This window comes from Chlorocebus sabaeus, chromosome 6 (assembly GCF_047675955.1).
Source record: "Chlorocebus sabaeus isolate Y175 chromosome 6, mChlSab1.0.hap1, whole genome shotgun sequence".
Taxonomy (NCBI): domain Eukaryota; kingdom Metazoa; phylum Chordata; class Mammalia; order Primates; family Cercopithecidae; genus Chlorocebus; species Chlorocebus sabaeus.
In genome coordinates this window covers 23,356,339-23,370,913 of record NC_132909.1, presented here as the reverse complement: position 1 = coordinate 23,370,913, position 14,575 = coordinate 23,356,339, and the positions used below count along the sequence as shown (strand labels likewise).

At 51.8% G+C, this 14,575-nt stretch overlaps 1 protein-coding gene across 1 annotated transcript; it reads right to left on the bottom strand.

Moving 5' to 3' along the window:
• Positions 1-8,102: 8,102 nt before the first annotated feature.
• SBSN (suprabasin) lies at positions 8,103-14,312 on the bottom strand. Its single transcript, XM_073017272.1, has 4 exons — positions 11,661-14,312; positions 9,916-9,981; positions 9,768-9,812; positions 8,103-8,646 (listed from the first exon to the last, which is right to left on the bottom strand). The coding sequence occupies exons 1-4, from the start codon at positions 13,620-13,622 to the stop codon at positions 8,623-8,625; spliced, it is 2,097 nt and encodes a 698-aa protein (XP_072873373.1). The 5' UTR covers positions 13,623-14,312; the 3' UTR covers positions 8,103-8,622.
• Between the last annotated feature and the right edge of the window lie 263 nt (positions 14,313-14,575).

Here is a 14,575-nt window from a genome sequence, read left to right as displayed (position 1 = left end):
TCAGTCAGTCTCTCCCTCCTCTCTCCACCCCAATATCCGCACCCCAGCTTGTAACATCCAACACTTCTTACCTTGTAAACACAATCCCCATCTGTCCTCCTCAGCTCCTACTTCCCTGTTATTCCATCTCTTACTCGTTAATGATAATAATAATGGTGGTAATAATAACAACAATAACAATAATTACAGCTCCAGCTTATCAGCGGTTCTCTATGTACCCAGCATTGGACTAAGCACAAGCAGTTTAAGAATTATACAACTCTGGGAGATAGTTCTTTTTTTTAGAGACAGGGTCTTGCCCAGGCTGGAGTGCAGTAGCACACTCATAGCTCACTGCAGCATCGACCTCCTGGGCTCAAGCGATCCTCCCGTCTCACCCTCCCAAGTAGCTGGGAATGGATGCACACCACCACACCCAGCTAATTTTCTTTTTTTTGTTTTTGAGACAGCGTCTTACTCTATTGCCCAGGCTGGAGTCCAATGGTGCAATCTTGGTTCACTGCAACCTCTGCCTCCCAGGTTCAAGTGATTCTCCTGCCTCAGCCTCCCAAGTAGCTGGGATTACAGGCGCCCGCCACCATGCTGGGCTAATTTTTGTATTTTTAGTAGAGATAGCATTTCACCATGTTGGCCAGGCTAGTCTCGAACTCCTGACCTCGTGATCTGCCTGCCTCAGCCTCCCAAAGTGTTGGGATTACAGGTGTGAGCCACTGCGCCTGGCCTCCAGCTAATTTTTTAATTTTTATTTTTGAGGAGATAAGATCTCGTTGTGTTGCCCAGGCTGATCTTGAACCCCTGGGCTCATAAGATCCTCCTGCCTCAGCCTCCCAAAGTGCTGGGATGACAGGCATGAGTAAACAGTGGTATTACATTATACTTGCTGCAGCTCCTGCACTCTTTGTTTTTTGTTGGTTTATTTGTTTTGTTTTGAGATGAAGTCTCCCTCTGTCACCCAGGCTGGAGTGCAATGGCGCGATCTCGGCTCACTGCAACCTCCACCTCCCAGGTTCAAGCAATTCTCCTTCCTCAGCCTCCCAAATAGCTGGGATTACAGGTGCACACCACCATGCCCAATTAATTTTTGTATTTTTAGTAGAGATGGGGTTTGACCATGTTGGACAAGCTGGTGGCGAACTCCTGACCTCAAGTGATCCGCCCACCTCAGAGTCCCAGAGTGCTGGGATTACAGGCGTGAGCCATCGCGCCCGGCCACGTGCCCTGTTTGTTGAGAAGGAAGATTAGCAAGGATGAAAGAGGTGTGCTAGCTCACCAGCACAACTGGACATGGGGTCTTTCTCAAAGGTAGGTCCAGGCCTCAGGAAAATAACACTAATAAAAAATTTTTTCAAAAAATAAAAATAAATGAAGTCTTTCTCTTTAACACAGTCAGAGAGCTTAAAAGAAAATTGAGAAGAAAGTAAGTTTCTCCCTGTGTGATTCAGTTATTCAAAGCTGTGTCCACGGATCACCTCAATTCTCCCACGCCACCAACAGGCCCGTGTTCTACTGCTAGGAAAAAATTGCCCTTAGACGTCGCCGGGCCTGAGGCGCCACCGCAGGTCAGCCCTAGGGCATCCTTATTAAATATCTAGTGTGAACCAAATAAAATATTAGGTGCTTTCACATACATGATCTCACTGAATCCTCAATATGACCACAAGAGGTTAATATTATTTTCATTATACAGATGAGGTAACTGAGGCCCAAGTGACTCAGCATCACACACAAAATCATATGTGAAAAGACTGTGGTAAAATAGAGTTGTCAAAACTTGAGCCAGGCACTTTGGGAGGCTGAGGCAGGTGGATCATCTGAGGTCAAGACCAGCCTGGCCAACATGGTGAAAACCCCGTCTCTACTAAAAATACAAAAATTAACCGAGTGTGGTAACAGGCACCTATAATCCCAGCTGCTTGGGAGGCTGAGGCAAGAAAATTGCTTGAACCTGGGAAGTGGAGGTTGCAGTGAGCCAAGACTGTACCATTACACTCCAGCCTGGGCAACAAAGCGAAACTCCGTCTCAAAACAACAACAACAACAAAAACTTGAGCCGGGTCAGTCTGACTCCAAACAGCTTTCTCTCCTCCATCACCATGCCACCCGCGTTCTTATGCATGATGGCACCCACAAATCTGACATGCCTATGTCATGTCCAAGGCCCTCTGGTCTCAGCTTTTCTCGTTAATTCACCACATCATTCATTCAGCAAATATTTATGACTACCTGCTCCGTGACACGCCTATTCCGGACACTGGGGATACAGCCTAGAAACCATTCTCCAGCTAAGTGACACCTCGTAATCCCAGCTCATGCCTGCAATCCCAGCACTTTGGAAGGCCGAGGCAGGTGGATCACTTGAGGTCAAAAGTTCGAGACCAGCCTGGGCAACACAGAGAGACCCCCATCTCTAAAAAATATTTTTGAAAAAGTAGTTGGGTGTGGTGATGCACGCCTATAGTTCTAGCTACTCCAGAGGCTGAGGTGAGAGGATCACTTGAGCTCTAGAGGTTGAGGCTGCTATGATCGCACCACTGCACTCCAGCCTGGGTGACAGAGTGAGACCTTGCCTCAAAAAAAACATTCTCCTTGCAGAGTTTACATTCACGGTGGGGGGAGTTGGGCAATAGGTGACAGAGAGGTGTTTTAAATAGGGTACTCGGGAAAGGCTCTTTGAGATGTGACCTGTGAGCTGAGCCCTGCAGGGAGTAAAAGAGTGAGCCGTGGGGATTAGCTGGGGCTAGTGGATTCCAAGCAGCAGGAACAGCCATGCAAAGGCCTGGAGGCAGCAGCCTACCTACTGTATTTGAGGACCATTTTGGCTAGAGCAGTGTCGGGATGGGAGAAGCTAAAGTCAAAGAGGGAAAGCTCCTGGGGTCTTGGGGACTATTAGGTAGACTGACATTTTTCTTTTTTTTTTTTTTTTTGTCGCTCAGGCTGAAGGTCAATGGCACAATCTCAGCTCACCACAACATCCACCTCCAGGGTACAAGTGATTCTTCTGCCTCAGCCTCCCAAGTAGCTGGGATTATAGGCGCCTGCCACCATGCCTGGCTAAGTTGTGTATTTTTAGTAGAGACGGGGTTTCGCCATGTTGTCTAGGCTGGTCTCGAACTCCTGATCTCAAGTGATCCACCCTAGGCCTCCCGAAGTGCTGGGATTACAGGTGTAAGCCACCACACCTGGCCAACTTTGACTTTTATTTTTACTCTGAATGAGGTGGAACCAGCCAAGGGTTCTGGGCTGCCACGGGTGCTAACAGCGTTCCCCTGGGGAACAGATTGTTGGGGGTTGTGGAGTACAGAGAACCAGGGAGGAGGGAGATTGGAGGCTGGACTCAGTCTAGTGGGAAGATAAGGCCTTGGGGGTGGGTGATGTCTCTGCTCCCTTCTGTGGGATGCCAGGTCTCAAACTGGCACCTACAGTCTCACCTCTTCCACGGTGCCGATCCCAGAGCCTACATTCAAACCCTAGCTCCACCGCTTACTAACCATGATCTTAACCCATCTGTGCAACAATTTTCTCAACTGTAAAGAGGGATGAATGTGAGGATTGAGTGAAGCAATACAAGTAAATTGCTTAGAGAAATGTCTGCCACTCAGAAGCACTCAATATATTTCTCGGCAGTGCTGATCACATTGCTGTGCCTGGAATGCTTTCTTGGCAGTTGTTTAATCTTGAGACACACACATGCACACATCCTGAAATGCCAGATACATGGCTCACGCCTGTAATCCCAGAACCTTGGGAGGCCAAAGAGGGAAGATTGCTTGAGCCCAAGAGTTCCCAATCACGCTGGGCAACATGGTGAGACCCCGTCTCTACAAAAAATACAAAAATTACCAGGGTGTAGTGACATGTGCCTGTAGTCTCAGCCACTTGGGAAGCTGAGGCACGTGGATCGCTTGAACCCTGGAGGCAGAGGTTGCAGTGAGCCATGATTACGCCACTACACTCCAGCCTGGATGACAGGGCGAGACCCTGCCTCAATTTAAAAAAAAAAATGCCAGATACAGAAACTTACTTTTAAAGAACACTCATTTGGAGCCAGAACGGGGTGGCTCACACCTGTAATCCCAGCACTTTGGGAGGCCAAGGCAGGCTGATTACCTAAGGTCAGGAGTTCAAGACCAGCCTGGCCAACATGGTGAAACCCCATCGCTACTAAAAATACAAAAATTAGCCAGGCGTGGTGTGCGCCTGTAATCCCAGCTACTTGGGAGGCTGAGGCAGGAGAATCTCCTGAACCTGGGATTCGGAGGTTGCAGTGAGCCAAGATCGTGCCGCTGCACTCTAGCCTGGGCAACAGAACAAGATTCTGTCAAAAAAACAAACAAGACAACATTCATTTGGATGTAGCCCCCTCCCCCTTCCTGGGAGTCGCAAGGGCAGCAGGCCACCTCACTGCTAGAGATGTCCAGCAGGGGAGCTTGGCCTTCACCACTTACTAGCTGGGTGGCCTCAGGCAACACGCTCCCTTCCGTGCACCTCTTCTTCAACATCTGTGAGGGCGATGATCATGGTACTTGCCTCCTAGGTGGTTGTGGGGATGAAATGAATCATGCCTGTAAGTGCTTAGCACAGACCCTATAAAAGATGCCCAGTGAGAGCCACACCCAAACTCCTCTCCCTGTTCTTCAACATCTTCAGAAACCGGCCCTTCCTCTCCGTGTTTCTCCCGAGCCTGGCTCCACCCGTCTCAGGCAAAGCAGCCTGTGTCTTGCTCACATTCATTCCATGGCCCTTCCCAACCTGCTCAAGCCAGTGGCTTCCCTTCTGCTTTTGGCAGACATTGACGCCTGGCCTTGACATCACTGTTTGAACCTCTTCGTCTGGGGGGAAATGGATAGGATATTTGTAATATGATTACAGATTGTCATAACCAACAGGAAAAACAAGATCAGGGCTATGAGAGAGAGTGACAGGGTGGCCGTAGCTCAGGTTGAGCGGTCAAGGTAGCTGAGATGCAAAGGGTAGGGAAGAGCCAGTATGGGGGGCCGAGGGGCATGGAGAGGGTTCCTAGCAGAGGAAGCAGCATGCAAGACCTTCAAACAGGAGAGAGTTCAGCCTCTTTTACCCTCAAAACAGACTCAAAGCTCTGCTTTTTCAGAGGCCTCCCAGGACTGACTCAGTGTCTATCAATTATCTTGTATCTCTTTGGTATTTTCAGGACCCCCATCCAAGCAAACCCAGCAAGAAAATGTGCCTGAAAAATAGTCAATCAGCTGGGCGATGGCCAGGCACGGTGGTTCACACCTGTAATCTCAACACTTTGGGAGGCCGAGGCGGGCGGATCACCTGAAGTCAGGAGTTCGAGACCAGCCTGGCCAACATGGTGAAACCCCATCTCTACTGAAAATACAAAAATTTAGCTGGGTGTGGTGGCATGCACCTGTAAGGGAGGCTGAGGCAGGAGAATTGCTTGAGCCCGGGAGGCAGAGGTTGCAGTGAGCTGATATCACCCACTGCAATCCAGCCTGGATGACAGAGTGAGACCCTGTCTCCAAAAAAAAATATATATATATATACACACACATATATGTGTATATATATATGTATACATATATGTATGTATATTTTTTAATACAAATAAAGTCAATGAAAGCTTTTATTTCACAAAAGAAAGAGTCCCTTGAATTTTGCCTTTTCAAAAGCCGCCACTGTAGGATTCTTTTAAGTAGAGCCTCCCCCCCAATACCTGTGAAACGAAGTCCAGCACAGAGCAGACCCTCACTCAGTATATGACATGAATGGAAGGTTCTATTTACATCAGTGCAGCAAGTAGCTGGGTGCTGTGGCTCACACCTGTATTCCCAGCACTTTGGGAGGCTGAGGTGGAAGGATTGCTTGAGCTCAGGAGTTCAGGACCAGCCTGGGCAACATAATGAGACCCCCATCTCTACAAAAAAAATTTTTTAAATTAGCCAGGCATGGTGGTGTGTGCTTGTAGTCCCAGCTACTTGAGAGGCTGAAGTGGGAGGATTCCTTGAGCCCAGGAGATTGAGGCTGCAGTTAGCCGTGACCCTGCCACTGCGCTCCAGCCTGAACAACAGACCAAGACTCTGTCTCAAAAAATAAAGAAGACAAAATGCAGCAAACATAATGTTTACAGTTTACTTTGAAATGCATCAAAAATGTTTGATATGGGGCTAAATGTACAGATGTGTGATCAAGCAAGTATGGTAAAATCTAAGTGGTGAGAATGTTGGTGTTCACTATAAAACTCATCTTTTCATGATGTTTGAAATGTTTTCAAAATAAAATATCACAGGGGGAGGGAAGGAGCATATGTAATGAAATTATGGTATTCCACAGAATAAGGGAAAATGCAGTGACTATAAAGTGAGGAACCTTACATTTTTTGCACAAATGTAGGCCCCTCCCCTTGCCAGTCATTGAGCTCTTATTGATGCCTGGCTTTGTGTGTTTGCATTCACATTCTGTTTATAGGCCTTGCCTCCGAGGAAAGCTGTGAATTCCCCAAGGGCAAGAACACTGTCTCTTAGTTCCAGTCCCCCACTGACGGAGTTTTGGAGCTGGAAGCAACAGTTGTGGAATCCCTGCCTCCGGGAAATACGCTGCCTTCAGGCATCTTGCTCCTGGTTGGAACGCAAGTCTCCCAGCGCCCAGGTTAGTGCCTGGGAGTGTTACAGAGACTTCACCGGGAACCATGAGAAGTCAGGTGCTGGCGATAGATGGAGCCAGACCCAGGCCTGCTGTTTTCTCTGTGGGTGCCCTTGTCCCACTGAGCTGCAGTGTCCTCATCCATACAGTGTTGACGAGAAGAGGGCTTCTGCCTTTGGGTTGTGGGAGACTTAAAGAACATGAACGGGCCAGACGAAGTGGCCTTGCCTGTAATCCCACCACTTCGGGAGGCCAAGGAGGGAGAATTCCCTGAGCCCAGGAGTTTGAGAACAGCCCGGGCAATGTAGTGAGGCCCTGTTTTTTGTTTCTGTTTTTGTTTTTGTTTGAGACGGAGTCTCGCCCTGTCATCCAGGCTGGTGTGCAGAGGCGCAATCTCAGCTCACTGCAACCTCCACTTCCCAGGTTCAAGTGATTCTCCTGCCTCAACCTCCTGAGTAGCTGGGATTACAGGCGCTCACCACCACACCCAGCTAATTTTTTTTTTTTTTTTTTTTTTTTTTTTTTTGTATTTTTAGTAGAGACAGGATTTCACCATGTTGGTCAGGCTAGTCTCGAACTCTTGACCTCGTGATCCGCCAGCCTTGGCCTCCCAAAGTACTGGGATTATAGGCGTGAGCCACTGCACCCGGCCAAAAAAATAATTTTTAATTAGCCAAGCGTGGTGGTGCGTGCTTATAGTTCCAGCTACTCAAGAGGCTGAGGTGGGAGACTCCGTTGAGCCCAGGAGTTTGAGAACAGCCTGGGCAATATAGTGAGACTAGTGAGACCCCATCTCTAAAAAAAAAAAAAAAAAAAAAAAGTTTAATTAGCTGAATGTGGTGGCGCGTGCCTGTAGTAGTTCCAGCTACTCAGGAGGCTGAGGTGGGAGGACTGCTTGAGCCCAGGAGGTCGAGGCTGCAGTGAGCCATGATCGCATCTCTGCACTCCAGCCTGGACGAAAGAGCAAGACTCTGCCTCAAAAAAAAAAAAAAAAAAAGAGAGAGAATATGAACAACTCTGTACCCGGTACCTTGAGTCTAGCAAGTGCTCTATACTCAGTAATTGTAATCGTTGTTCCTCTGGGCTTTGAATGGTGCACAGATCTGAAAATGGGGCCTTCTGTGCCCTCACTCAGGTGGCTCCTGTCACCAACATGTCTTCCATCTGAGCCTTCCATCCTTCCCCCTCCTTCCCCTGAGAGGATCCCCGGCCCCATCCCGTGTCTCACTTTTCTTATTCACCGATTCCCCCTCTCCGCTGATGCCAAAGGGCAAAGACCTCTGTTTTTCCAGAATATCCTTTGTAGCTCTTCACTGTCTCTCTCCCTCCACTCACTGATTGTGTAAACTTGGTCATGTTTCTTAATGTGTGCAAGCCCCCACGTGCTTCTCTATAAAATAGGGCAATAACAGTCCCTTTCACCTAACTGGGTGGTTGGGAGGAGTCAATGATGTCACGCAGGTAACGCGCCTGGCAGGCAGCCTGGCATGTCTTAACTGCACAATAAATACAAGTTATTGTTGTTATTCTTTTGGCGCCCCACCCCCTTGACTGAGGATGCTACCTCCTGGACCCAAACCATTATCTCCCGGTGTGTCTGTCCCCACCAGGGGCCGGCAGTGCTTTTCCCTGCACGAGTCCTCCTGCCATTAGCCAGCACGAACTTTGCGCCCCAGTAAAGTATAGTTTGCCTCTATTACCTGCCCTTTTACGGCTGATCAGCCTGAAATCTCCAGCTCAACCCCCCTGTGCATCAGACACCCTGACTCCTTCAGCAAAGTAACAAGAAAAGACAAGCCCCTCCCACCTCCCTGTCCATCCCTCCTTAGGGAGCCCAGGGGACCACGATGAGACAGCATAGTGTATCGAGTTTATTCACAAATCCCAGTACAACCTCCTTCAGGGACTCCAGAAACCTGTCCCCCACCCCCAGCCCCTCCAGGTCATGTCAGCTGATGTGACAACGGCAACATTAGTCTCCCAGCAAGGGCAGGTGCCCGTTTAGGGCATGATGTTGGCGACGCTCTGGAAGAGAGAAGGAGAGCAGGGTGAATGCTGGGTCTACAGTCATGACGAGGGCCTGAGACCTCAGCCTCACCCCTCAGGAGAAGTGCAAGGGGCACTGGCTGCTCTGGCCCCGGAGTTAGGTTCTGAGGAACAGCTTCAGGAAGGCAGCATCTAAACTTAAGAACATGAGGAAGCCAGCCCCTGCAGCCAGAGGCGCTGGGGCCTCCGCAGGAACCAGCAAGCCTTGTGTGTTTAGCCTCAGAGGATGCTCTGCAGCCCCCATAGCCCAGGATACACAAGGTGTCCTCCTCCGTGACACACCCTCACCCTGGCCTGCACCCGGTCTCAGGCAGCAGATATAACAAGTGCAAAAAAAGCCTGGGCGCAGTGGCTTATGCCTGTAATCCCAGCACTTTGTGAGGCCGAGGAAGGGGGGATCACTTGAGATCAGGAGTTCGAGACCAGCCTGGCCAATATGGTGAAACCCCCATCTCTACTAAAAATACAAAAATTAGTTGGGCATGTTGGCGCACATCTGTAATCCCAGCTACTCAGGAGGCTGAGATAGGAGAATCCCTTGAACCCAGGAGGTGACACTTGCAGCGAGCTGAGATTGCGCCACTGCACTCCAGCCTGGGAGATAGAGTGAGACTCTGTCTCAATAAATTAAAATAAAGAAAGAGAGTCAGGAGGTTACTTTGAGCCCCAAGTGGGAACAAGGATTCCACAGGAGCCTCTACACTGGGGTGACCTTGCACCAGGGAGAGGACAAAGCCACAGGCTCCCCCTCCCAGCATGAAGCAAAGGCATTTGCAGCAGGGTTGGGACAGGAGGGAAGCCAGTCAGGAACGAGGACAGGGAGAGAGAGGGAATGAGAACAGTCAGCAGCCCTTCCCTGCTCCCTGGCTCCCAGGGGCACCAGGGCCCTGGAGGTCTTCTCTGCCAGCTTGTGTTTGCCTTGGTGGAAATGAAAAGCACCCAAAAGATGAGGGCAGGGTGCAAAGGGGAGGCAGCGGGTGGAGAGAGGGAAGCCCAGGACTGGGTATCAGGTTGGAAGGTCCAACAGACACTGGGAAGGGATCAGGGTGAGAGTGTCTATCAGGATGCAGAGCAGAAAGGAGACACCGTGTGGCACTCACCCTCCACAGAGCGGGAAGGTTGATGAAAGGCGTGTTGACCGAGGCCTGCAATCCAAGGACAAGAAGGTCAGTTTCCAGCGTCCGACCCACAGCCATGCTAGGGAACTCCCAGGGGCCTTCTCTCCACTACCCCGGGGTCCGCACTTACCCCAGAGGCTAACGGCGTGGTTGTGGCCCCTCCTTGATGGCCGGAAGATCCGCCTTGATGGTTGCCCTGTGGACAAAACCCAGACTCTCGTTACAAACCCTTAATCCTGGGGGTCTCCCAGTTCCCTTTCCCCAGTGACCGGGTCCCCTCCAGGGTGACTGGGGCTGGGGTGGGAGGCACAGCTTAACCCACTGCCTTTTCACTATCCAGAAGAGAACCCAAAGCCTGTGCTCCCGTGGGCATTCTGCCTCCTGCTACCTTTTCCTCCCCAAAGCCCCTTTTAATTTCCTTAACGAAGTGCCCTCAGTCACAGAGGAGGGGCTGGTGGAAAGGGAAGGTAGAGGACCCATGCCATTAGCAGGACCTAGTTTCACCTCAGCCCTGACCTCAAATCTACCCTTCTATGCCCTGTCTAGCTGCATCCCTAACTCCACTGATCCTCGTCCTTAACCCAGCCCCAGACACTCAGCCATGCACCCCAGCAGCGCCCCCAAGCCCGGATGCTGTTGCGAGCCCCAACTCCCACAGTGCACCTCTGCTCGCAGCACCCTGCAGCCTGCCGCGCCCACTCCTCTACTGCACCGTTCCTCCCCACCCTGGCTCTGTCTGGCGGCAGATGTGGCTCTGGGCTTTGAGTTCGGAGACAGTCACATCTTGCAAATCCCAGGACCCCTCATGGAGCCTGGAAAGTGAGGGCGCACAGGAGTCCAACCTCTCCTGCTCCCCACGCTCCCTTCTTGGTGTCTGTTCTGTTGTGAGTGGTGCTATTTGCCTGCCTCCAGTCTCTGTTCCCTCTACATATTTTATTTTAGTATTATTATTATTTTTTGAGACAGAGTCTCACTCTGTTGCCCAGGCTGGGGTGCAATGGCACGATCTTGGCTCACTGCAACCTCTGCTTCCCGGGTTCAAGGGATTCTCCTGCCTCAGCCTCCTGAGTAGCTGGGATTAGAGGCGCCCGCCACCACACCCGGCTAATTTTTGTATTTTTAGTAGAGACGGGGTTTCACTATGTTGGCCAGGCTTGCTCTTGAACTCCTGACCTCAAGCGATCTGCCTGTCTCGGCCTCCCAAAGTGCTGGGATTACAGGCATGAGCCACTGAACCCGGCTTCTGTTCCCTCTGCATAAATAGGTGAGAGAAACCTTCCAGAAAAACTCTCCTGGCTGGGCAGTGTAGGGGAAGAAAACGCTGGCCTGCCCTCCGCCAAAGCTGGGCACTAGCCACAGGACCTTGGCACGTCCCCTAACTTGTCTGAGCCTTTGTTTCCTTATCTGAGAATCAGGGCGCCAGCAGCCTCATCTTGACCACATCAGAGGGTAGTTACGAAGATTGCACAGGCCAAGGCTCATCTGCAAAAGCTGTTCCTCATGCTCACTCTCCTCACCAGGTTTTCTCAACACTCAATGCCTTTGCAGTGAGTGCCTATACTAGATCTTGATCTCAGAAATTGTTTCCCATTCCCCAGGAGGGGCTTCACGGTCCCCACTTGAGGCCCCCTTAACCGGGAGTGCCCACCACCCTGTCTGATACATGCTTTGCAGATAAGGTGGCTCACCCCATCTGACCAGCTACCACCAGCTCTTTCGTAAGGGAGATGGGGAAAGGGGAGAAGCACAGTGATACAGCTGCCCAAGCTTCTTTCACCAAACGAAGACTACATGGACCCCCTAAATGTCCCAGGGGTTTAACCTTTCCCTCCCCCAACCCCTCTGTCCCCCATTTCCCCATCCCTGTTCACCTACATTCAGCAGCTGGTTGGCCTCCTTGCTGGCTTGGTTGACCCCATTATGAGCATTCTGCGACTCCTTCCCGGCCTGGCCAGCAGCATGGTGGGCACCTTGGCCAAGCTTCTCCACTTCCTTTCCAGCCTGGTCAGCAGCATGGTTGACCCCTTGGCCAAGTTTCTCTGCTTCCTTCCCAGCCTGGTGGACCCCAGTGTGGAACCCTTGGACCGCTTTGTCTGCTTCCTTTCCGGCCTGTTCAAGGGTATGGTGAACTCCCTGGCCAAACTGCTCTGCCTCCTTCCCAGCCTCGTGAACCCCGGTGTGGAACCCTTGGACCGCTTTGTCTGCTTCCTTTCTGGCCTGGTCAGCAGCATGGTTGACCCCTTGGCCAAGTTTCTCTGCTTCCTTCCCAGCCTGGTGGACCCCAGTGTGGAACCCTTGGACCGCTTTGTCTGCTTCCTTTCCGGCCTGTTCAAGGGTGTGGTGAACTCCCTGGCCAAATTGCCCGGCCTCCTTCCCGGCCTCATGGACCCCGGGTTGGACACCATGGACTGCTATGTCTCCCTCTTTCCCAGCCTGCCCTGCTGCGTAGTGAATGTTGTGGCCAAACTGCCCCGCCTCCCTTCCAGCCTGACTAATGCCATGATGGAGGCCTTGGACCGCTCCGTCTCCCTCCTTCCCTACCTGCGAAGCAGCATGGTGGACTCCCTGGCCAAACTTCTCTGCTTCCTTCCAGGCCTCATTAACCCCATGGTGGATCCCATGGCCGAGCTTCTCTGTTTCCTTCCCAAACTGACTGGCAGCATGGTGGACCCCCTGGCCTAACTTCTCTGCCTCCTTCCCAACCTGACCAGCAGTATGGTGGATTCCCTGGCCAAACTTTTCTGTCTCCTTCCAGCCCTCACTGAGCCCATGATGGGCCCCCTGGCCAAACCTCCCTGCCTCATTTCCGGCCTGCCCTGCAGCATGGTGGATACCCTGGCCAAACCTCCCTGCCTCATTTCCGGCCTGCCCCGCAGCATGGTGGGCCCCCTGGCCAAACCTCCCTGCCTCATTTCCGGCCTGCCCTGCAGCATGGTGGATACCCTGGCCAAACCTCCCTGCCTCATTTCCGGCCTGCCCCACAGCGTGGTGGGCCCCCTGGCCAAACTTCTCTGCCTCCTTCCCAACCTGACCAGCAGTATGGTGGATCCCCTGGCCAAACTTCTCTGCCTCATTTCCGGCCTGCCCCACAGCATGGTGGGCCCCCTGGCCAAACTTCTCTGCCTCCTTCCCAACCTGACCAGCAGCATGGTGGATCCCCTGGCCAAACTTCTCTGCCTCTTTCCCAACCTGACCAGCAGTATGGTGGATCCCCTGGCCAAACTTCTCTGTTTCCTTCCAGCCCTCACTGAGACCATGATGGACCCCCTGGCCAAACCTCCCTGCCTCATTTCCAGCCTGCCCCGCAGCATGGTGGATACCCTGGCCAAACCTCCCCGCCTCATTTCCAGCCTGCCCTGCAGCATGGTGGGCCCCCTGGCCAAACCTCCCTGCCTCACTTCCCGCCTGGTTGGCCCCGTGATGGACCCCATGGTGGATCAGTTTGTCTGCCTCCTTCCCAACCTGTCCAGCAGCGTTGTTGACCCCATGGCCAAACTTCTCTGCTTCCTTTCCTGCTTGTCCAATACCATGGTTGATCTCATGGGCTACCTTGTCCATTCCGTGGTTGAGCCCCTGGACGCCTTTGTCCAACTCCTTGCCGGTGTGGCTCCCCATGTTGCTAAGTCCATTGAAAACCTTCTCCACTTCCCTTCCAGCGTGCGTGATTCCACTGTTGATGCCATCCAGGGCCTTGCCCACCTCTCTCTCTGCATTGCTCAGCCCTCGGTTGATCCCTTCAATGACCTTCTCAATGGGGTCATCGCTGGCCGCCCATCCAGGCAGGGCCCCCAGTAGCAGAAGGAGGCAGCAGGAGCTGACCAGATGTGCAAGATGCATATTGCTGGGAAGGTCAGGGAGGATGCAGAGAGGAGCCTGGGAAGCCACACTGCTATTTATTCTCTCTCCCTCTAGCCCTCTTCTCCACCCCTCATGACTCAATTACCCCTATGAGGCACTGACTTGGTCCTCAGTCAAGGAGGTGTTTCCCAGAGAGATTTGGAGTTGAGCAATGGAGAGGAGGAGGAAGAGAGGGTGAGTCATGGATGGAGAAGAACTCTGGCATCTTTGCTTCTTGCCCTCCACCCCAGAGATGGGTGTCTGCCCTTCCAACCACCTCCTCTTTTCATTCCTCACCCACTGTCCAGGACTCCTCTCTCTCAAACCCACCTTCCACCACTCTCTGTCCCTGGGATGCAGGGGATTCCTCAACACCTCACTCCTCTCAGACATCTAAGCTTCCAGCTCCCCCAGCAGTGAGGGGCTACAATGATGGGAGGCACCGTCCGGAGAGGGAAGAACCCTGGGGGGTTTGAGGGAGTCATCAGACCTCATTCTTGTGGGCCAGCCCCTGCCCTTCACTCATTCCATTCCAGCTACACAGGCCTTCTCCCTGTTCCACAAACACACCAAGCTCATTCTCGCTGCAGGGCCTTTGCACATGCTCCTCTCTCTGCCTGGAACACACAACCCAGATCTTCACATGGCTGGCTCCTCCTCACCCGTACTTGACTTAAATGCCAACTTTGAAAGAAAACTTCCCCTGACCATAACATGACATTAATTATACTCTGTAGTATCACCCTTTTGTTTTCACAGCCAAAAAAAAAAAAAAAATTCTGAAATTATCTTTATTTTTTATTGCCTGTCTCACCTACTAGGAATGTAAATTGGTCATGTTGGTCACTGCTGTATTCATAGCTTCTTGAACACTGCCTGGGGTTCAGTAAATATTTATTGACTGGACAAATGGATGGATTCAAGGAAGCCAAAGGAAGAGACTCCAAGCCCAA

Excerpts from the sequence above, each read along its gene's own strand:
- SBSN (XM_073017272.1), bottom strand. The coding sequence starts at position 13,622 with ATGCATCTTGCACATCTGGTCAGCTCCTGCTGCCTCCTTCTGCTACTG. Across the intron at positions 9,813-9,915 it reads CCACGCCGTTAGCCTCTGGG|GCCTCGGTCAACACGCCTTT; the intron begins GTAAGTGCGGAC and ends CTTGGATTGCAG. Across the intron at positions 8,647-9,767 it reads ACCTTCCCGCTCTGTGGAGG|AGCGTCGCCAACATCATGCC; the intron begins GTGAGTGCCACA and ends TCTCTCTTCCAG.